Below are 23632 nucleotides of genomic sequence, written 5' to 3'. Positions count from 1 at the left end.
AGGAAATAAACGAGTTGACCAGGATATTCCCAAATGCCACCTCGCCAGAGTATGGGGACTTAACAGTATTGATACAATACTAGGTCACATAAGGGAGCAATGGTTTACCTGCAGCATTGAGGCCAGCTTGTGCAGAGGACCCATGATGGTGATTTCCCCAAGAGAGGAATGGTGAAGAAAGGAAAGAGCCAGTCATTCCTTTTCATTCACTCAAAGACTAAAACCGGGTAACCAGTGCCCTCAACCTTCTGCTACTTGTCCAATAAGGAGCTTGAGGTAATAAACCAGATATTGTGCAGCCACCACAGGACTGATAGAGAATGTATCGAGTTTCCTATGGGTTACGTCTTGCAGGTAATGAGCGGTGAAAGACGTTTAATGTTTCCACACGCCCTATTGCAGAAGTTACATCACAGAGTAGTTTCTTTTGAAGGCCAGTTATGCCCTTGACATCGTTTGTTCTGGGTCAATATGTTGAAGGAGGATCTGGATTCAGTGGATGGTCAATGACCCTGCAAATCCAAGCTGAGATGGTGTTTTTCGTGATCCTTCTCTTATTTCTCTCAGTGCTGACGAGGAGCAATGGCACACAGGGACGAGCTGCTACTGTCCTCTTGAGGTAGAGCCTCAAACTTCTCACTAGGCATAGTAACAGGATCTGGATCCATGGTTACAGAACGGAGACTCGTTATCCAGAAGGAATCGAACCTAGGATCCAATACCCCTGGATTATGAGTCTTGGCAATAACTCAGGGACAAAGCTGATGCTTACTTCTCCCCATTCCCTTGAATGGGTTATGTCATAAGAGAGACCATAAAGTTTGTTGAGTCGTTTAGCTGAAACCAAGGTGAGTAGGGACACTTCCATGTAAGTTGGCAATCTGTTGCCAGGTATAAGGGTTTGTAGGGAGGCCTTTTTAGAGACTGAAGAACCCGAACTTCGTTCCAAGGATGAGGTCTCACTTCAGAATATGTTGGACTGCGAGAATTATTGCACACAGCTCAGCAGTAAATAATGAACAAGAGGAAGGAAGTTTCTTTATAATAACAATATTATCTACCACAATTGCACTTCCAACTCCTGCAGCCGATTTGGAACCATCCATAAAAACAAGTTACCCATGATGTTGAGCAGCATGATTTACAAACTCGCTTTTCATTAACTTAATGGGTAAGGTATTTTTCCCTCCAGCCGTATAACATACTTTAACAGGTGAATTACACCAAAGGGGAGACTTGGGATGTCGTACCTCTGCTATCTGTGCTGTAAACAAACCTACTTCAATGGCATCATTTTTCAGCTGTACTTCCAAAGGCTTGGACACTCTTCATCTGTTAGGAACTCGATCTAAAGGAGCCCTAACATATTTACTGTTAGGATCGTTTCCCATAGCAAGGGACCTGGCTAAACACCTCAAACTCAACTCCTCTCTGCAGATGGAAAGGGGGCATGCCAGAATCTACACACAGACTCTCAATGGGAGATGTTCTGTATACCGCAGTGCACATGCAGAGCCCCATATTGTGAACATCATCAAGTTTTTCAAGTAAAGTCTTAGTAGGTGACCCCTAACTTTGACATGCATAATCTAACTAGCTCTGACACAAAGATGTATAAATTCTAAGCAAAGTTATTCTATCAGCACCCCAACAAAATTGTGAAACAACTAAAATGTGACACAACTTTCAAGATGTTTATTGACTTTTTGACCCTGATGGATAGGTTAGTTATATGGAGATCAAAGGTAATTTTCTTGTTAAAAATTACTGAAAAAAAACATGATATTATCCTCATAGGGCATAATACTATCATTTAAGAAAAGGGTTGGGATCTCTTCTCCTTTAAAAGTATGAGTAAATCAGATGGCTTTGATCTTCTAAGGAGAGAACATGAATCCCCAAGAATTTGCCCATGTAGAAGTAGCATTTATAACAATTTGAAGCTTTTGGCATGCTTGTAGTGCAGTGGATCCACTACAATAAATGGCAAAATCATCAACAAATAGTGACCCCAGGATGTCAGGAGGTAGACGAGACTTGATAGCAACAGCAAATAAGGTAACACTCAGTACGGTGGCTTTTGGGGGACACCTTACGTGTAGGATGAAGAGAGTTCTGACCCTACTCTTACTTTAATTAATCGATTTGGTAAAAAATGTTATTTTCATTAGTAAAATAAATTTTTGAATATACTTACCCGATGATCATGTAGCTGTCAACTCCGTTGCCCGACAGAAATCTACGGACGGGATACGCCAGCGATCGCTATACAAGAGGGGGGTGTACTCACCAGCGCCATCTGTGGTCAGGTACTCCAGTACTTCTTGTCAACACCACCTCAATTTTTTCCTCGGTCCACTGGTTCTCTATGGGGAGGAAGGGTGGGTCAATTAAATCATGATCATCGGGTAAGTATATTCAAAAATTTATTTTACTAATGAAAATAACATTTTTCAATATTAATCTTACCCGATGATCATGTAGCTGATTCACACCCAGGGAGGTGGGTGAAAACCAGTATACATGTTAATCAAGAAGCTAAGTATCCCGTATTTCATTTTTATTAGTTATTCAAAATAACAAATAAAACGATAAGTACCTGGTAAGGAAGTCGACTTGAACCATTACTCTGCCTTTAATAAGTACGTCTTCCTTACTGAGCGCAGCGGTCCTCTTAGGAGGCTGAACGACTCTTAGGTGCTGAAGTATAAAGGGCTGCAACCCATACTAAAGGACCTCATCACAACCTCTAACCTAGGCGCTTCTCAAGAAAGAATTGACCACCCGCCAAATCAACTAGGATGCGGAAGGCTTCTTAGCCTACCGTACAACCCAAAACAACAGTAAAAGCATTCAAGAGAAAGGTTAAAAAGGTTATGGGATTATGGGAATGTAGTGGCTGAGCCCTCACCTACTACTGCACTCGCTGCTACGAATGGTCCCAGGGTGTAGCAGTTCTCGTAAAGAGACTGGACATCTTTGAGATAGAATGATGCAAACACTGACTTGCTCCTACAATAGGTTGCATCCATAACACTCTGCAGAGAACGGTTCTGTTTGAAGGCCACTGAAGTAGCCACAGCTCTCACTTCATGTGTCCTTACCTTCAGCAAAGCAAGGTCTTCTTCCTTCATATGAGAATGAGCTTCTCTAATCAGAAGCCTTATGTAGTAAGAAACTGCGTTCTTAGACATAGGCAGTGAAGGTTTCTTAATAGCACACCATAAGGCCTCCGATTGTCCTCGCAAGGGTTTTGACCTTTTAAGATAGTACTTAAGAGCTCTGACAGGGCAAAGTACTCTCTCTCGTTCGTTACCCACCATGTTGGAAAGGCTAGGTATTTCGAACGATTTAGGCCAAGGACGTGAAGGAAGCTCGTTTTTAGCCAAAAAACCGAGCTGTAAGGAACATGTAGCCGTTTCAGATGTGAAACCTATGTTCCTGCTGAAGGCGTGAATCTCACTTACTCTTTTGGCTGTTGCAAGGCAAACGAGGAAAAGAGTTTTTAGAGTGAGGTCCTTGAAAGAGGCTGACTGGAGAGGTTCAAATCTTGATGACATAAGGAACCTAAGGACTACGTCTAGATTCCAGCCTGGAGTGGACAACCGACGTTCTTTAGAGGTCTCAAAAGACCTAAGGATGTCCTGCAGATCTTTGTTGGTGGAAAGATCCAAGCCTCTGTGGCGGAAAACCGCTGCCAACATACTTCTGTACCCCTTGATCGTAGGAGCTGATAGAGATCTAACATTCCTAAGATGCAACAGGAAGTCAGCAACTTGGGTTACAGTGGTACTGGTAGAGGAAACTGCATTGGCTCTGCACCAGCTTCGGAAGACTTCCCACTTAGATTGATAGACTCTGCGAGTGGATATCCTCCTTGCTCTGGCAATCGCTCTGGCTGCCTCCTTCGAAAAGCCTCTAGCTCTTGAGAGTCTTTCGATAGTCTGAAGGCAGTCAGACGAAGAGCGTGGAGGCTTGGGTGTACCTTCTTTACGTGAGGTTGACGCAGAAGGTCCACTCTTAGAGGGAGAGTCCTGGGAACGTCGACCAGCCATTGCAGTACCTCTGTGAACCATTCTCTTGCAGGCCAAAGGGGAGCAACCAACGTCAGCCGTGTCCCTTTGTGAGAGACGAACTTCTGAAGAACCCTGTTGATGATCTTGAACGGCGGGAATGCATACAGGTCGAGGAGGGACCAGTCCAGCAGAAAGGCATCCACGTGAACTGCTGCCGGGTCTGGAATCGGGGAACAGTACAATGGGAGCCTCTTGGTCATCGAGGTAGCGAACAGATCTATAGTTGGCTGACCCCACAGGGCCCAAAGTCTGTTGCACACGTTCTTGTGAAGGGTCCACTCTGTGGGGATGACTTGACCCTTCCGGCTGAGGCGATCTGCCGTAACATTCATATCGCCCAGAATGAACCTCGTTACCAGCGTGAGCTTTCGACTTTTTGACCAAATGAGGAGGTCCCTTGCGATCTCGAACAGCTTCCTCGAATGAGTCCCTCCCTGCTTGGAGATGTACGCCAAGGCTGTGGTGTTGTCGGAGTTCACCTCCACCACCTTGTTTAGCTGGAGGGACTTGAAGTTCATTAAGGCCAGATGAACTGCCAACAACTCCTTGCAATTGATATGAAGCGTTTCCTGTTCCTGGTTCCATGTCCCCGAGCATTCCTGTCCGTCCAATGTCGCCCCCCAGCCCGAGTCTGATGCGTCCGAGTAGAGATGATGGTCGGGGGTCTGAACAGCTAACGAGAGACCCTCCTTGAGAAGAATGCTGTTCTTCCACCACGTTAGAGTAGCCCTCATCTCTTTGGAAACAGGAATAGAGACCGTCTCGAGCGTCATATCCTTGTTCCAGTGAGCTGCCAGATGGTACTGAAGGGGGCGGAGGTGGAGTCTCCCTAACTCGATGAACAGGGCTAGCGATGAAAGAGTCTCTGTTAGACTCATCCACTGCCTCACCGAGCATCGGTTCCTCCTCAGCATGCTCAGGATGCACTCCAGGGCTTGGTTGATTCTTGGGGCCGACGGAAAAGCCCGAAAAGCTCGACTCTGAATCTCCATCCCCAGGTAAACGATGGTTTGGGAAGGAACGAGCTGGGACTTCTCTAAATTGACCAAGAGGCCCAGTTCCTTGGTCAAATCCAAAGTCCATCTGAGACTCTCCAGACAGCGACAACTTGTGGGAGCTCTTAAAAGCCAGTCGTCTAAATAAAGGGAGGCTCTGATGTCTGCCAAGTGAAGGAATTTCGCAATATTCCTCATCAGTCGCGTAAACACAAGAGGTGCCGTGCTCAGGCCAAAGCACAGGGCTTGGAACTGGTACACAACCTCTCCAAAGACGAATCTCAGAAAAGGTTGGGAGTCTGGATGGATGGGAACGTGAAAGTAGGCGTCTTTCAGATCTAACGAGACCATCCAGTCCTCCTGCCTGACCGCTGCTAGGACCGACTTCGTCGTCTCCATTGTGAACGTCTGCTTGGTGACATAAGCATTGAGCGCACTGACGTCCAGCACCGGTCTCCAACCTCCTGTCTTCTTGGCCACCAGGAAGAGACGGTTGTAAAAGCCCGGGGATTGATGGTCCCGGACTATCACCACTGCCTCCTTCTGTAGCAGGAGCGACACCTCTTGATGTAACGCTAGCCTCTTGTCCTTCTCCTTGTAGTTGGGAGAGAGATTGATGGGAGATGTGGTCAGAGGGGGATTGCGGCAGAACGGAATTCTGTAACCCTCCCTTAGCCACTTGACAGACTGAGCGTCTGCACCTCTGCTCTCCCAGGCTTGCCAGAAGGTCTTGAGTCTGGCTCCTACAGCTGTCTGGAGAGGAAGGAAGTCAAAGCTTGCTTTTCGTGGACTTGGCACTTTTCTTGGACTTGCCCCGGTGACTGTCTGCACGGGTACTTCCTCTACTGGGGGCTCTGCCACGAAAGGGCGGAATGAATCTGGTAGCAGGTGTATCAGCCACAGGGGTGCGGTAAGATCTCGGCACGGAAGGTAAGGTTTTAGCCTTACGTGCTGAAGAGGCCATGAGGTCATGCGTATCTTTCTGGATAAGAGCCGCAGCCATCTCCTTGATTAACTCCTCCGGAAACAGGAACTTGGAGAGAGGAGCAAACAGTAACTGTGACCTCTGGCAAGGGGTGATACCAGTCGATAAGTAGGAGCATAGATGTTCCCTTTTCTTGAGGACTCCTGAGACAAAAATAGACGCAAGTTCGCCAGAACCATCGCGAATTGCTTTGTCCATACTGGACATGATCAGCATGGCCGAGTCTTTGTCAGAAGGGGCAGTCTTCCTGCTTAAGGCCCCCAGGCACCAATCGAGGAAGTTAAAAATTTCGAAGGCGCGAAAGACTCCCTTCATCAAGTGGTCCAGATCAGAAAAAGTCCAGCAGACCTTCGAGCGTCTCATAGCCGACCTGCGGGGAGAGTCAACCAAACTTGAGAAGTCGGCCTGGGCAGAGGCAGGAACCCCCAAGCCAGGTTCCTCTCCCGTGGCATACCAGACGCCCGACTTAGAAGCCAGCTTAAGAGGAGGAAACACAAAAGAGGTCCTTCCCAGTTGCTGCTTGGACTGCAACCAATCCCCTAAAACCCTCAAAGCTCTCCTTGATGATCTGGCGAGGACAAGCTTGGTGTAGGCAGACGTAATAGGCTGCATGCCTAGAGAAAACTCGGATGGAGGAGAACGAGGGGTTGCAGATACGAAGTGTTCAGGGTATAACTCTCTGAACAGAGCCAGGACCTTGCGAAAGTCTAAGGAAGGCGGCGAAGACTTGTGTCCCTCCACATCAGAAGTAGGATCATCCAGGTGAGCAGCTTCATCCTCAGAAACCTCATCGCCTGAGAGTTGAGTAGCGAGAGGTAACGGTAGAGCGGCAGGCTGAATGGCTGAATCCTGCAGAACGGGTGCATGCGCACTTGCGGATCCATCATCATGCCTCTGCTGAAGAGACTGAGGGCTGGCAATGACAAAGTCAGGAGGCTGGGGTGAGGGAGGTTCTGCGGTGGTCTGAGGAGCAAGCGTGGTCAGAAGCGAATGCTGGAAGGCATGAGGCTCATGCTGCATGGTGTGCGGCTCATGCTGTATGGGATGAGGCTCATGCTGCGAAGAATGCGGCTGCTGTATGGTAAGAGGCTCGTGCTGCATGCGTTGAGGAGGCTGCCTCATAGCATGAGGCTCCTGCCTCAAGGGTTGCGCCTGCCTCAAGGGTTGAGGAGGTTGCTGCGCAGAGTGAGGCTCCTGCCTCAGGGGTTGAGGAGGTTGCCGCATAGCATGAGGCTGCTGCCTCATGGGTAGAGGAGGTTGCCGCATAGCATGAGGCTCCTGCCTCATGGGTAGAGGAGGTTGCCGCATAGCATGAGGCTCCTGCCTCAAGGGTTGAGGAGGTTGCCGCATAGCAAGAGGCTCCTGCCTCAAGGGTAGAGGAGGTTGCTGCATAGTGCTGGAACCTGGCAACTCCCAATGCGGCAGCTCACGCATGGAAGCAGGAGGAGCCTCAAGAACATGCGTCTGGCAGGGAGGACTGCGCAGAGGTGGAGGAGCGCTCGCAGGAGGAGGTGTGTTAACCTTCTCTGCCTGATACTCCTGCATCAAAGCCGCAAGCTGAGACTGCATAGTCTGCAGCATAGACCACTTGGGGTCCAAAGAAGTTGGAGCAGAGGCCTGTTGAGGCACCGCTTTACCTCTCTTAGGAGGTGTGCAGTCATCAGATGACTGCGGCGAGTCCGAACTGGCCCAGTGGCTACACCTGGGCCGTTGGACTAGCTCGGACGGGACCTTACGTTTGAGAGGTCGTCAGACCTGGGTCCACCGTTTCCTCCTGGAAACCTCTTCCGCAGACGAGGAATTTAAGGGCTCAATCGTCTGGGAGTGGAAGTGACGATCTCTATCAGATACGCCCGCAACCACTGAGGATACAACTGTGCGCCGATCAAGGCCTGCCGAACCCTTTTGCCCTTCGACGTTGCTTCTCCCCTGGGCTTGGGAGCTTGCAAGAGGTCCCGGACTGGGAGGACGACTGGCACGCACAGAAGTATCCTCATGCGCAACACTGACACTGACACTAGGCACAGCACTGGCACTAACACTTCCCACTGCACTCTTCACTTTAAGTTCCTTGACATCTGCCAAGAGAAGATTGTGGTCACTAACTAAAGACTCCACCTTATCACCAAGAGCCTGAATGGCACGCAACATATCCGTCATATCAGGCTGAGCACTCGTAGCAGGTTCGGGGGTCACCACCACAGGGGAAGGAAAAGGTTGAGGGTCATGGGGGGAGGAATAAACCAAAGAGCGAGAAGAACTCCTCCTAACTCTCTCCCTCTCTAACCTAGTTGTATATTTGAGGAATTCATTAAATTCGAATTCCGAAAGCCCAGCACATTCCCCACATCGATCTTCCAACTGACAGGATTTTCCCCTACAGTCGGAACAAACGGTGTGAGGATCAACAGAGGCCTTCGGAAGACGCCTATTACAAGTCCTAACACTACATCGCCTAATTTTAGGGGCTTGAGAGTGGTCGGACATCTTGAATTTAGAGAACAGTCAAGGGGGAATTCCAAAGTAAAGCAAAGATCGTTAACCAATAAATCAATTTAATTCCAAAAGCTATCTAAGCTAAGGGAAAAGCTTCCTGTACAGCGAAGGCTAAATTTTAGAGCAAATACTTCACCAAAACCGTGAACAAAGACTCCAAAATCAACAGCGTATCCATGTAGGTCTTGCCGGCGGCACGACAGAGGAAAAATTGAGGTGGTGTTGACAAGAAGTACTGGAGTACCTGACCACAGATGGCGCTGGTGAGTACACCCCCCTCTTGTATAGCGATCGCTGGCGTATCCCGTCCGTAGATTTCTGTCGGGTAAGATTAATATTGAAAATTCTTCAATAAAAGAAAACATATGTCCTCCTATACCCACCAGGTGGTGTCATACAAATTTTCGAGGTCAAAAAAAGACACTCACCACCTGGTTTTAGTTAGAAAATATATTTAAAATTTCCCTTGATAACATCAGCAAAGGGTCTAGCGTACTTCGATTCTTCCTAAAACCAAACTACCAGTTTGATAAAAGGTTTTTTTTATTCTAGATTCCACACAAGCCTGTTGTTGATCATTCTCTCAAATAGTTTGTATATGCAGCTAATCATGGCTTTTGGCCTATAACTAGATGACAGTTCTGGCTCTTTACTAGACTTGTCGCCAGGAATTATAATTGAAGAATGCCAGGAATCAGATGTATGAGAAGATCATAGACCATTATGGGTTTCTAATAAAAATTCCTTAATATCCATTGGGAGATGTAAAATCATTTCATATTGGATGTCATCCTCACCTGGAGCAGTCAAAGATGAGCTAATGATAGCATTTTGCATCTCCTCCAGTATTGGAAGAAGCAGGAAGAACAACAGTTGTTGCTTTAATTTGATGAAATGCTGTGGAATAATTTTCAGCACTTGATACATGAGCAAAGTGCTTAGCAAGAACCTCCGCTACATCTTTGCAGTCAGATATATCTCTATCATTTTCACTTAATATTGGTAAAGGTCTAGGGACAAACTTGCCTTGAAGTTTTCATAATCTTGTCCCATATATCCTTTGAAGGAGTTTTGGTACTGATATTAGATATATATTTCCTACAAGATACTCTTTTTGCTTTTTTAACCCTTTACCCCCAGGCTCTGGAAATTTCCAACCCTTAACCCCCAAGGGGTTATTTTTTCCCCATGACATTTTGCAGTATATTTTTTTTAAATTGCTCTAACAGCCTTAATTTTTGTCATAGAGAGGTCAGGTTGGTCTCATTCTCTTGGAAAATGCCTGAATTTTCTCAAAAAAAATTATCAAAAATATGAAAAAATAAATTTTTATAGCATTTTTTTGCATGGATGTACCGGTACGTCCATGGGGGTAAAGGGATGAGTTTTGTGAAACGTACCAGTACGTTCTTTGGGGGTAAAAGGGTTAAAAGTTCTTTTTTGTTTGACACAGGCTCTGATGTACGCTATTCTATCTGTTTAATAGTTCACTCTTAAGTATCTTCAGAAGCAAGTTCAGGTCAGTTTCCTTGCAACGACACATTCTTTACTCCATCAAGGAACTACAGAGCGATGAGGTAAACCACGTGTTAGGTATAAACTTGCGAGCATTATCATCAATAACATTTGAAAGATGTTGATAAGAATGTACTGGGGTGGTAGTCACCATACTCTCTATCAGTGTGTGCACAGTCCTCATAAGATATCCAGTCTGCCTCATCTATCTTCGATTTTGGTGGAAAAGGAGAAGGAAGATTGTGGGCATAATTTAACATCATTGGCCAATGGTCACTGCCATGCAGGTGTTGGTTGAGTGACCAAAGGTAATCCAATCGAATGGATGAGGAACTGATTGACAAATCTACGGCTGGTGTAGAGTTGTGGAATACATCAAACTTAGTTGGAGAACCATCATTCATTAGTATGAGATCATTGTTATCGATTAATTCTTCAACAAGATTACCCCCATCTATATCACACATTTCCACCCCATAAAGTATGCTTTGCATTAAAATCAACCATTAAAATAAATGGGGAAGGGAGCTGATTGATCAGGTCTTGGAGGTCAGTGTCTAAGACTTCTTGGATTCCCAGCATGGTCTTAGAGGAAAAGTTCAAAAGATGATTCAAGATATAGCGAGCATTAAGTAATTTTTTTCCGATATGTGTTCTAACAGCCCATGCCTGTAGTGGTGTATTGAGGGGGATGGTTTAAAATTTTATAGATTTGTGAATAATGAAACCTGTGGCACCTTAAGCTCTTGCAGCTTGCAAACATGGGGATCTACAAAAATGATAATTGAGTTCAGGATTAAATTGTTTGTCGCTGATCTTTGTTTCCTCTAGACAAATTATCTTTGCGTCTGAATCCATGGTTAAAGTTTTTATTTGATCAAAACTAGTATTTAGACCTCTGCAGTTCCTCTGGATGATGGATATTATCTTTTATTATTATTTTTCTTTGTCTCATTTATCTTTTGGGACTTCTCAGATGGAGTCAGGTACGGCCTAGAGATGGAAGGCTTTATTACGGCACCACTCTTCTTTTTTTTCTTTCTGTTATCTTTGTTTAAATTAGCCTTAAGATCATGAGCAGGAAAGCATTTACTGGGTGTAGATGAAGGTGAGGACAGGGGGGGACCTTTTCCTCTTAAGATCTTGTTTTCCAATCTCCATTAAGTCAAGTAGAGGTTCTGTCAGAGACAAAACTTTTGAGGTGGAGGGAGAAATATCGACTTCACTGGGAATTGCGATTTAAACTTCAACTGGAGAGTCATGAACCGGAATTCGTTGACAAGCAAGTGGCGAGGAGAATTGGTATGACAAGGGCCGTAAGGCTGGCAAATGACAAGACTGAGGAGAGTCTGAGATCGTGTAAGATGATCAGCAAGATGCCAATTGGCAATCGGTGATCGATGAGCTGGAGATCAACGATTGGTGAAAGCACAAGCCAGAGATCGGCATGATGATCAGCGATTGCCTGACTTGCGATCAGCGATTGTTGAGCTTACAACTTTTGGACCTGGCAAGGTAGGCTGGCGATCGGCGTGCTGACAATCGGAGCGCCGCAAAATAGGTGAGCTGGTGAATGATTGGATAAGCTGAGGAACTGCAGTATGGTTTGACGATCAGATTGGCAATCGGTGAGCTATTGATCGACAAGCTAGCAATCAGCGATCGGCAAGCTAACAAATGAAGATCGGTGAACTAACGATCGGCAATCATCAAGCCAGCAATCAGCAAACGGTGAGCTAGAAATCTGCGATCGGCAAACTGACTAATGGGGATTGGCGATCGGCAAACTGACTAATGGAGATTGGCGATTGGCAAACTGACTAATGGGGATTGGCGATCGGCGAACTAGCGATCAGCAGCTGACGATTGGCTATCGACTGGAGATCAGTGATCGGCAAGACAGGGGGTCAATGATCGGAAAATGACAAGATGGCGAATAGCAAGCAGGCGATCGGCGAGCTGGCAATCGGTAAGCTAACGATCAGCAGTGTGAGCTAGCAATCGGTGAGCTAACGATTGCTATTGGTGACATGGAGATAAGCGATTGGCGAGACAAGAGGTCGACGATTGGGGAAAGATGAGCTGGCAATAAGAGAGCTGCTGAAGGTTGGGATAGGCGAGCAGGCAATTGGCAAGCAGCTCGTCGGTGAACAGTGAAACGATGATCTAGAGGCAGGATGTGACCTTCAGAAGAGCGAACATCCGCAGGGAGAGGCTCCTGAATGAGACCTAGAAAGTGCATCATGAACCGGGGTTCATTAACAATCAAGCGAGACCGAAGAAACAGGCGAAGATCGAGAACCAGTAGAATTAGGACGAAAAGGCTCCTCCGAAGAGGAGAGCTGCAGTGACGAGGCTGAAGAGCCAAAGAGGCGTCTTTTCGCCGAAGGTGAAGGAGCACCTTTAAGGCGAAGCCACATGCAGTGGGGTCAAAGACCACGGTGACAAACCCCCGAAGGAGCCAGAGGATCAGCAAGCTGATCAGAAGCAGCAGACCTCCAAAGAAGTGTTTCTATGAGTGGCCTCTCTCACGAACAAGAGGTGATCACTCACAGGAGAGACTTGCCTAGGACTTTGCTCTGCCCCTGATGAAAGAGCCGACTCAGCAAGGGGGGGAGGGGGGGGAGCGTAGTCTTTGGCAAAGAAACAGCAACAGCAATTAGAGTTCAGTGTGATGATGAAGATACAAGATGAAGGGAAGTTCTCCCTCGGAAGGGAGGATAACTCAACACCTGGGGAGGCTAAATCTTCATCGAAAGGGAAAGTAGTCCACCCCCTGGAGACAGACCTCTGGCCAGTGCTCTTTGCTGCTCATCAATAAGCCTTGTCTAAGTTGAAGATCTGCATCCAGCGCTACCTAAGAAAACATAGCCGGAGCTAGTACCTTGAGGTTAGCGTGTTAATCATGAGCTGTCACAGCTCAACGAAGGAGTACGGCAAAGCTAACTCAGGATAAAAAGAAAACAAATTATGCAACAAAAACTCCATTGGGAGAAGCACCTAGTCAGCGGACGGGAAAGGTGTCCACCGAGAGAACAGTCACAAGTTAAGGACTGCGCACTTCCTTCCCCTGCCTACATCAATGGGGGAAGGAGAGCGGCAGTGTAAAAACTGTAACAAAACAAACATTACATTTGATTAATTCCGCTGAGAAAGTTAAATAATCTGGAGAAACACTCAACCCTCCGGCAGGAAGAGGAGGAGAGACAAAAGTGAAAAGTTAAACTACATATAGTAATAATCTCATGCAATAAAGAAAACCATTTGGAAGCGCAACCTAATCCGCCAGCGGGAAAGGTGTAGTCCCCAGAGTATTCTGCCGGTCGCCCACGAATGAGCGGCGTTGACCTTGAAAAAGAGCATGACCAAAGTCGAGCTCCAAAGGAGCCGCATTCCCTTCCCCCAGTACATTCCTTCTAAGAACACGTAGTGGGGAAGGCGACGATAACAGCTGTACGGAAGAATATCCAAATGAAGACGATTCCCCTGCGGCAGCAGCCGAATTACACTAAAGGCCATCCGCCAACGGGATGACTGATGTCTAAGGGAGAAAGGTCAGAAGGAAAGGTACAAAGATTAATGGTGTCCAAAAATAGGCGAGGAGGAAGAACCACAATAACCGCTCTTCTTTTGAGCCAAAAGTAAAGTGAAGTAAAGTCACAGGTATGTGAGTGAGGCCCGCTAACTAGCGGGATGGGTACTTAACCCTCGCTAAAATTTAACGCCATGTCCTTTCAGCTTTGCCAAAAGTAATAACCCTATAAATTGTGTAGTTTTTATTTCAGTTACAGTGCAACTGTATTTTTCCTAGCTATATAAACCGGAGTCTATTATGTTACGTAAGTGAAAACTGTTAAAATCGTTAATAAGGAAATTAACAACAGGCGGTGAGCAAGGCCCAGGAGCCCTGGCTTCCACCAGTCAACAACTCTTTCCTTATGACTTATCAGCTCAAGACTGAGAGGAGAGATTGAGGTGGAATGTTCAACTAAAGGACTAACATTTGTATAGCACAGAAAAATACAAATTACTTTAAAAACTTGTTATTTGTTCCGACATGTATACAAACCTTTCATCCTTTAAGCAGGGAGACTCACTGATTGGTGGGTGGTCCCCCTAAAACCAAACTGGTTGGTTCTTTTTTTTACCCTGGAAATGTCAACCTACCTGGTCCCATATGGAAGCAAAGGAGATGACTCCCGCAAAGTCTTATCTGTCTATCATAGGACTAGTAGGAAAAGAAGGATGCTACAAGCTCATGGGGTTCAACAGGATAAAATAACTCAGTAAGGAAAGGAAATAAATAAATTATATGAAAAGTACCGAATAATGAATATAAGTATCTTAAAATCAGTAATTAACAACATTAAAATAGATCTATCATATATAAACTATAAAGACAGACTTACATCACCCTGTTCAACATAAACATTTGCTGAAAGCTTGAACTAATACAGTTCCACAATTCAACAGCCTGATTAGGAAGTTCATTCCACAATCTGGTCATAGTTGGAATAAACCTTCTAGAATAGTGTATGATAGAGAAGGAAAGACTTAGAAATACCTGCATACCTAGTACTTCATAGAAGATAGTACCGTTTAGGAAGATCTGAGTGCAAAGGATGGTCAGAATTATGAAAAATCTTAGGCAACATGCATGAAGAACTAACTAAATGACTGTGCCAGAAATCAATATCTAGATCAGGAATACATAATTTGATAAGACCTCAATTTTATATCCATCAAATCAAGATGAAATTTAGCAACTGAAGAACAGACAGGAGAACAATACTCGAAACATTGCACACTGAAAAAATCGAAAAATTTCTTCAGAATAGACTAACCACCAAAAATCTTAATAAGCCAATTCTTTGTGCAATTGAAGAAGGAACAGACCAAATGTATTTCTCAAAAGTAAATTGACAATCAAGAAACACACCTAAAATTTTAAAGGAGTCGTACAAAGTTAGAAAACTTTAACAATGCAGAGATTTGGATGTTAAGGAACCACTGTTCTCGGCCTATTTATATTCATACTTTTGAATTTTGTTAGGGTTCAACTTCATGCTCCATAATTTGCATCATGGAATAATTTTAGCTAGATCTCTATTAAGGGATTCAGCATCCCCAGATCTACATTCAGGAGATGGAATTGAAGCAAAAAGAATAGCATCATCTGTATATTATTATTTTCATTATTATTATTACTTGCTAAGCTACAACCCTAGCTGGAAAAGCAGGATGCTATAAGCCCAGGGGCCCCAACAGGGAAAATAGCCCAGTGAGGAAAGGAAACAAGGAAAAATAAAATATTTTAAGAAAAGTAACATTAAAATAAATATTTCCTATATAAACAATAAAAACTAAAACACAAGAGGAAGAGAAAGAAGATAGATTAGTATGTCCGTACCCTCAAGCAAGAGATCTCTAACCCAAGACATTAGAAGACCATGGTACAGAGGCTATGACACTATCCACGACTAGAGAGCAATGGTTTGATTTTGGAGTGTCCTTCTCCTAGAAGAGCTGCTTACCATAGCTAAAGAATCTCTTCTACCCTTAACAAGAGGAAAGTAGTCACTGAACAAGTACAGCACAGTATTTAACCCCTTGGGTAAAGAATTGTTTGGTAATCTCAGTGGTCAGGTGTATGAGGACAAAGGAGAATCTGTAAAAAATAGGCCAGAATATTGGGTGTATGTGTAGGCAAAGGGAAAGTGAACCATAACCAGAGAGAAGGATCCACTATAGTACTGTCTGGCCCATCAAAGGACCCCATAACTCTCTAGCGGTAGTATGCAATGAGCTTGTTTTTCAGGTCAAACCAAATATCATGTGTATACAGTATGAAAAGTAATAGGGCAAGAACACTACCCTGAAGAACACCAGATATCACATTCCTATACACAATAGTGCCCATGAACAACTACTTTTTACAATCTGTTCCTTAAAATTTCAATAAACATGCTAAGTAAACACCCATCTACACCCAACTGTCAGAGTTTGAAAAAGACAATGGTCAATAACAGACAAAGTAGAAGCTAGGAAATCAGTGGTCTTTATCGAAAAGAAAGAAAAAAATACCATTCAGGTCTACACTTACATATGAATTAAAGTTCATCAAGAGTCTTTTAATTTCACCAGACTGAAAAGTTAGTTTAGCCTCAAGAAAACAGGAATGAAGAAGGGGTTTTTCATTACTGTACTCTACTTACTGTCAAACACATCAGACAAAATGGTTGCCTTTTCCTTTGGAAAATGAGTGACAGTGCCACCTGGTTTAAGTAAAGGAGGAACTGTTAAGTCTGCACAAAAGAGTGCAATTTTAAGGGTAGCACACCATTCATGTTCCTAGGTTGCATCAGAAAAGGATTCTTTGGTCGTTAAATTGTGTTTCTTTTCAGTTGAAGCAATAAAACTCTCTGAGCAACAGCTCTTAGCCAAGTATAATTATTCCAAGTCAAATGTGATCTGTTACCTTTCCACAGATGATAGGCTTCCTGCTTCTCCAAATAGGCATGTCGACAATCATCATTGAACCAGTATTTATCTTTCACACAGTATTTCAACACACAAGAAGGGATACACCTATCAATTATGTTAACCAGATTCTCATTCAAGAGAACAGGCTCAACACTTTAAAACAATTGTGACCAATTCAAATGCAAAAGATTACTCAAAATGTCATTTCAGTCTGCTTGAAATTTTATATATATATTTTACATGAAAATGCACATCAGGGACAGGCTGCTCAGTGTTAATTACCGACAAAATCTAGGCATAATCAGACATTCCAGCAGGAGAACCAACCTTACTTGTTACTACACCAGGGGAGTCAGTGTATAGTAGGTCTACGCAGTTACCAGAACTGTGAGTAGCTTCACTTATGATTAGCTCACAGTCTGATTAAGAGAAAGAACAAACTCTTAAGCCATGGCAATCAGTAAGAAAAACATAATTCAACTACTCCCTATAGCGAGTGTTGAAATTACCAAGCAAAAACGAGGACTTTCTATCATCATCTTATATCAAAGCCATGATGGTAAGAGGACAATCAAAGATAGAATAATCCAAGCCTGGATTCCAATAAATTACACATAAATAAAAGTAGTTATGTCTGACACAAACTTATTATCTGAATCTCATAACATCCACATTCATAGCAGGACTTACAAGAAGCAGGGTACTCAGTCCTAATATACACCACTATTCCCCTTGCCACAGGAATACTGTACAGTACTATCTTCTTTATAAATAACTGGTTCTTTTAAACTTGGAATAAGGAGCTTAGACAAGAGCCTCATTTGAAATACAAAAGTTTTGAAGCATAATAGAATATTATAATGTCTGGAGGCAACTTCGATACTGATGAATCCGTCGTGGACTTCTTATTCTTTTTCTTTGAGAACTCTGCCCACTGAAGAGGAGCCCACTCCCTACATTTGTCACAAGGAATAACTGTAAGCAGTCATGGTCCCCCACAAAAACTACAACGATGATGGGGAACCACTTCATTCTTTCTCATATACTGGCCATAATTACAGTCAGGCTTGATGGGGCAAAGCCACATGTCAACCAATGAAGCAGCCATTATCAGCAAACAGCACAAAAACACAAGCGCGCGCGCACACACACACACACACACACACAAAAAAAAAAAAAAAAAAAAACATTGAATGGTCATACATGGGAAGAGGGGAAGTTCGTCACTACAGCACTCTGGCCAACTGCCCATCTGAAAGCGTTTAATCCCTATTAAAGCTTCGCTGAAGTCATAGGCCTACTCATAATTAAAGGACGAATGTTTGTATTATATGTATGAACAAATAAATTGCATGTACACCAAGAATTGTAAGGCCTGAGAGAGCCATTCATTCATCACATATTACTTAACCAGTTCAATAATCCATGTTCTACAGTCTTAGAGCTACTATACTAGGGATCTGTTATTTAATGAAATGCAAAAACTGTAACAAAAAAGGATTGGATAACCATGTGGGAAAATAAAAAAAAAAAAAAAATTGAAGGGTAAAGTTTAGATAGAAGTACAACCAGGTGCTAAAAGGGTTCTGTAAAGAACTCGATAGAGATATATTCTATATATGGGGCTTATGGCTAAAGTCAAAGCACAAGGAGAGATAGTTAATTACAATAAAACGCCATTCCACAAATCTCTCATTATTCTTGTTCATAATAAAAAGTCTTGGCAAGAATTAAGAATTATCAGTTTTAGCAATACTGTACCTGAATTATTTTACAATGCACCTCAACAGTGCAATATTCATATTATATTGAACCAAAACTCACCTTTAATGCCTTTGCTATAGTTTCGCCTTCTCTTACAAACTCCAACATCTCTGTGTAGAGCATGATATTTCCATCTGCATTTTCTTCATAGATTTCACTCTCGGAATCTGACTCAATGTCTGACCCATACTTTTTCTCATCACCTTCACGCTGTTTTACCTGATAAAAAGAAAGATGATTTAGAAGTCTCATTATTCTCTTAACATACAGTAAACTGTCGTAATGGTATAACAGTTTTATTTATTCTAGTACCATACAGTAATCTTTCATAATATAATGACAATTCTAACCCTTTATCACCACAATGCCCTTTATTAAACATTATTTCTTGCCAGATTCCAAGTACAGTCATTCATTCTTCCTTAAAAACCATCTTCATCATTACTATTTCTTAAATAATAATACCAGTTTAATCTGATTCAAGAAACAACTTCTTCACCTCACAAGCTTTCTTTCAACTTAATTTTCGATCTTTCAAAAGGTCTCCACTTTAGTATCTAGTTCAAAATTCTTCCATTTTCTTTAGAAGCTACCAGCTGTTTCAACCAAGCCGGTGAAATATATATACACAACCCACAATTGTACATCAGACCAAATGTTGATTTATGTACTATAGTTTATAGATAATGCATGATTTTAGTTAAAAGGAAAAACAGACCATTTAGAGTTGGCACTGACTGGTCACCTAAGCAATGATGCTGAGTAAAGTTTTATTCAATGAGAGACTAAAAACTGTAAAAGTTGCAGATCATTTGATGGGAAAAAAATGAGAGGTATGCCCACCCTCTCTGATACAATTCTTATAAGAAATAGCAAGAGATCAAAGAGAACCGCCAGAGAACAGAGTAGCCGGTTCGTAAAGAGGCAAACCTGCACGTTCAAATTCAAAAACAGAACCTTCGCCAGGGGTGAAGTGGTATGAACATCAAGTGTTACATTATAAAAAGGCAATTTCACTATATGATCACATACTAAAGAAATTTGAGGCATTCTTATTTGCATTATGGTAAAAACTAATGGCAGGCTTTAAGTCCAATCAAGATCACTATCCACCTTAGAGTCTCTTTTACCAAATAATGCCGAGAATAATTAGGCCTGAGGCTAAGACTGGCATATGTTCTGGTGAGAGTTGACAGTTAGGTTATTTGTTGCGCTGCAACCACACTGCCTACTGAGGAGGAGTCCATAAACCTGTATGTGCATTCCTTAAGATAATTGCCCGTAAAACTGGCTTTTCTCTTTCATCCACCAGGTTCAAGGACTTGTACTACTGGGTGGTTTCGCCGAACGCTGAGGTTGCAGTAAGACCCATGTATCATGTGCTCGATGCGGGGCCCTTAAGAGACTCTTCCCCTGAAGATGTTAGGCTCTCATGATAGTTTCTCTTAATCAGAGATAAAGCATATCCGGACAATTATTCGAAAACAGTTATTCAAAATTAATTCTTCGTAAACCAGTTGTTCAACACAACAGTTGTTTGAATTGACAATTGTTCGAAAAAGATAGCAATAGAAATTATTTTGTTGCTTTGTCAATGTTTGTTTTCCAAGAAAACTCAATAAGATTTTTTTAGTTTAGAGGAAACACCCTTTGCAAAGAGCCATGGCTGAATTTATTCAAAGCTACAAAGGAAGAACCATGCTATTACTGGATGGATTCTAATATGTGAAGGACAAGCAAGTAAGGTCAAAGGTGTATTGGAAATGCCAACATTTTGCTGAAAAATGCAAAGGTCGCGCTATAACAATTGATGGCTCGATCAGTTCTACTTCTGGCGAACATAATCACTCAGGAAACTCGACAAATGTTGAAGTACGACAGTTTATAGATAAAGTGAAGACAGACGCAAGATTAACACGAGATTCTCCTCATTATATCATGTCCAACGCATCTGCAGAATTAAGTGGTTATGTTGCAGTCGCTCTACCGCAAACTAGCAGCATAAAGCGAACAATCAATCGAGTGAGGCAGGAAGACCACTGTAGATCAACTGTTAGTCATCGAAAAGACTTAATATCACCTGAACAAGATATGAGAACAAGCAAGGGCGAATCTTTCTGATATTTGATTCCGGAGAAGTCAAAGACAGAATGCTGGTATTTTCAACCCAGAAAAATCTCGGTGTGCTTGCTTCATGCAAGAATTATTTTATGGATGGTACCTTTAAAACTGTGCCAGTTATTTTCGAGCAACTTTATACAATTCATGGAATGAAAAACGGCTATGTTATACCTTTGGTTTATGCCTTATTACCGAATAAGAATGAACAAAAATATAGGAAATTCCTTAGAACTGTTAAAACAATATCACCGACTTTAGATGTTCAGTCTGTAAACAGATTTTGAGCCCACTATAATAAAGGCAGTTAAGGAAGAATTTCCATCTAGTAATTACTACGGGTGTTTTTTTCATTTGTATCAGTGTGTTTATAGAAAAGTGTGTGAATTCGGCCCCAATAAGAGGTATGACTGTGATGCTGAGTTTTCATTAAACATTTGCATGCTACTAGCCCTTTCCTTCGTTCCTGCTGATATAGTCGTCGAAACTTTCAACGCACTAATGGATGAAAATATATATTCAGTCGAAGCTTTACCTATAGTGGACTACTATGAAGATATCTGGATTGGGCGGCCTGGCCGTAGGGATACAAGTCGCCCGCCTAAATTTCATATTGAAATGTGGTCCTGTTTTGAAAGGGTACAAAATTTGCCCAAGACAAATAACATAATTGAAAGATGACACCATGCATTTCTACATCAGGTCTCTGGTTGTCATCCAACTATCTGGAAATTCTTAGCAGCACTAAGAAGAGAACAAGCCCCACTGAAATTAATATCGAAAAGTTATTAGGTGGGATCGAATGTAACAGAGGGAAAAAGAAATATCAGAAGTCTGCAGAAGGCTTGAAGTCGCTTAATGATAAATTCTTTGAGTATCAGAATGTGATCGATTATTTACAAGCAATTTCATATCATTTCACTTTGTAAACTTGCAGATATTTTGTTTTTAAAATGTCATTTAAAATAACTTATTTTATCTTGTATTAGCCAAAAATAAATTCATGTTCTTTTTATTGTGTCTCTTTTTTTATAACCGTTAATACTAATTTTTTGTACTTCATAACATAAACCAAGTAAATGTTTATAAAATAAATATTCATGACCAACTGTTTCTAGCTATTTTCTTTGAACAATCAAACAATATCTACAGCTATCTTTTTCGAACAATTATCAATTCGAACAACTATCGTGTCGAACAATTGGTTTTCGAAGAATTAATATCGAACAGCTGTTTTCGATAATTGTTTTCGAAGAATAGTCCGTAACTCGAGATAAAGTGTTTCTGAATATATTCTTTTGGAGTGGTCAGAGTTCACGAACAAAGTGGGGTTTGAGGACTAGTACTCCTTTGTAAGGAAACAAAGATTTTGGTTTCTTCTATATGTAAGTAGTATAGCACAAGAGAGATAGCATTAGTTAGTTAGTTAGTTTGGTTATTTACAAGGATTTTGGATGTATCAAAAGACTTTTTAGTCCATCCACGGAGACTCCATTTGCTCTTTGGTAGAGTGATTTAGTTTAAGTATTTAGAGAGTTCTTATGATCTTGTCTAACTTATTCTTGAATTCGTTTAGCGTGTTACTGTTTACTATACCAGCTGGAAGTCTATTCCAAGTATTTGCTATTTTGTATGTAAAGAAATTGCCACATTTAGTGGCGTTGAATCCTTTAAATACCAGTTTGTATCCATTACCTCTAGAGTGATTTGTGCTATGCCTGAATAGATTGTTGTAATCTATATTTTTTATTCCTTTAAGAATTTTGAATGCCTCTATTAACTGCCCGCTAGAAGGTGAAGGTGATGCGGAAAGGTACCTCTGTTTGTTTATATATGCCACCACTGTGTTGTCGCTTATCAACAACACGGAGCATCCTGAAAGGTCTTAGTATTGCTGGAGTACCAGAAAAGCTGCCATCATTTCCTGGAGGATTGTGGCAATGCTGCTCGAACTCGAACTACAGTCTGGAGGCCATGTGCTGCAACATGTGAGCCCCCCATCCCTCTTTTAATGCATCTGTGAAGAGCATCAATTCTGGTCTCTCTTCTGCTCGGGACCCACTCAAACTTGAAGGTTCAGGGGGTCCTTGTGCTGAGCCCACCTGGACTTCAGTTGCCACTGGAGAGACCACATGCGAAGACGTCCATTAGTCACCAGACGTTCCACGGAGGTCAGGTGGCCTAACAGACAAAGCCCCTGATGGGCTGGTAGGTGAGTCTTACGACATGAAAGGTGCCCTGCCCTCTTCAGACTCTCTATTCTGCTTTCAGACGGAATGACTTTGCCTAGTTGGGTGTCTATATGCATTCTGAGGTACAGTATACCAGTTTTTGTGATGGTTGCAGGAGGGACTTCTTGCTATTTATCACAATCCCCAGATCAAAGCAAAGCTTGAGAAGCCTGTCTTGGTGTCGGAGAAGGATCACTACTGAGTCTAATAGAATAAGCCAGTCATCTAAATATCATAATAGACGAATACCATTCTTGTGTGCCTAGGTTGATACTAGGGAGAAGGGAGAACACCCTTGTGAACACCTCAGGTGCTATGGACAGGCCAAAACACAGCACTTGGAACTGGTGTAAATGATCATCTAGGATGATACTTAGATATTTCCTTGATGATGGATGGATTGGGATCTAGAAATAAGCATCATTTAAATCCAGTGTTATCACGAAGTCCTTGGGTCTTACGGCCTGCCTGACCATGTCCACCGTTTCCATCCTGAACGGAGTTTGTTGAACAAACTTGTTCAGTGAGGAAAGATCGATGACTGATCTCCAGCCTCCAGAGACCTTCTCAACAAGAAAGAGTTGACTGTAGAAGCCTGAATACCCTTCTTGGATCTCTTAGAGAGCACCCTTCTCTAGCAAGGTCTGGACTTCGGGCAGAAGGACCTGTTCGTTTACAGACCCCTTCGTATAGAAACGTGACGTCACTGAGTGACACGTCAAAGGAGGGAGAAAGAGAGTGAATGCGACATGGTATTCTGCTCGGATCATGGAGACCACCCAAGGTTCGGCTCCGTGTGCCAACCACCTTTGTTACCGTCTCTGTAGACATCCTCCCACCGGTGGACGGGCAGGAGGAATACCCCCCCCCATAGCAGGATCATCCATATCTAACCCCTCTCTCTCCTCTCCCTTGTGCCGCTTTGGCATCAATAGGCTTCCTGTTCGTCTGCTTAGAGGTATTGGCACC

General features: G+C 42.9%; 1 protein-coding gene across 1 annotated transcript in view; it reads right to left on the bottom strand.

Moving 5' to 3' along the window:
* holn1 (CD2 antigen cytoplasmic tail-binding protein 2 homolog holn1) overlaps positions 1–23632 on the bottom strand; it is a 77936-nt gene that overhangs the window by 33288 nt on the left and 21016 nt on the right. Inside the window, exon 4 of the mRNA XM_068350838.1 lies at positions 18375–18533. Coding sequence (XP_068206939.1) covers positions 18375–18533 — 159 coding nt within the window. The remainder of the gene's footprint in view (positions 1–18374; positions 18534–23632) is intronic.

The sequence above is a fragment of the Palaemon carinicauda genome, chromosome 27 (assembly GCF_036898095.1).
Source record: "Palaemon carinicauda isolate YSFRI2023 chromosome 27, ASM3689809v2, whole genome shotgun sequence".
Taxonomy (NCBI): Eukaryota; Metazoa; Arthropoda; class Malacostraca; order Decapoda; family Palaemonidae; genus Palaemon; species Palaemon carinicauda.
Note: the sequence above shows the minus strand (reverse complement) of the source record. Positions and strands in the feature narration are given on the sequence as shown.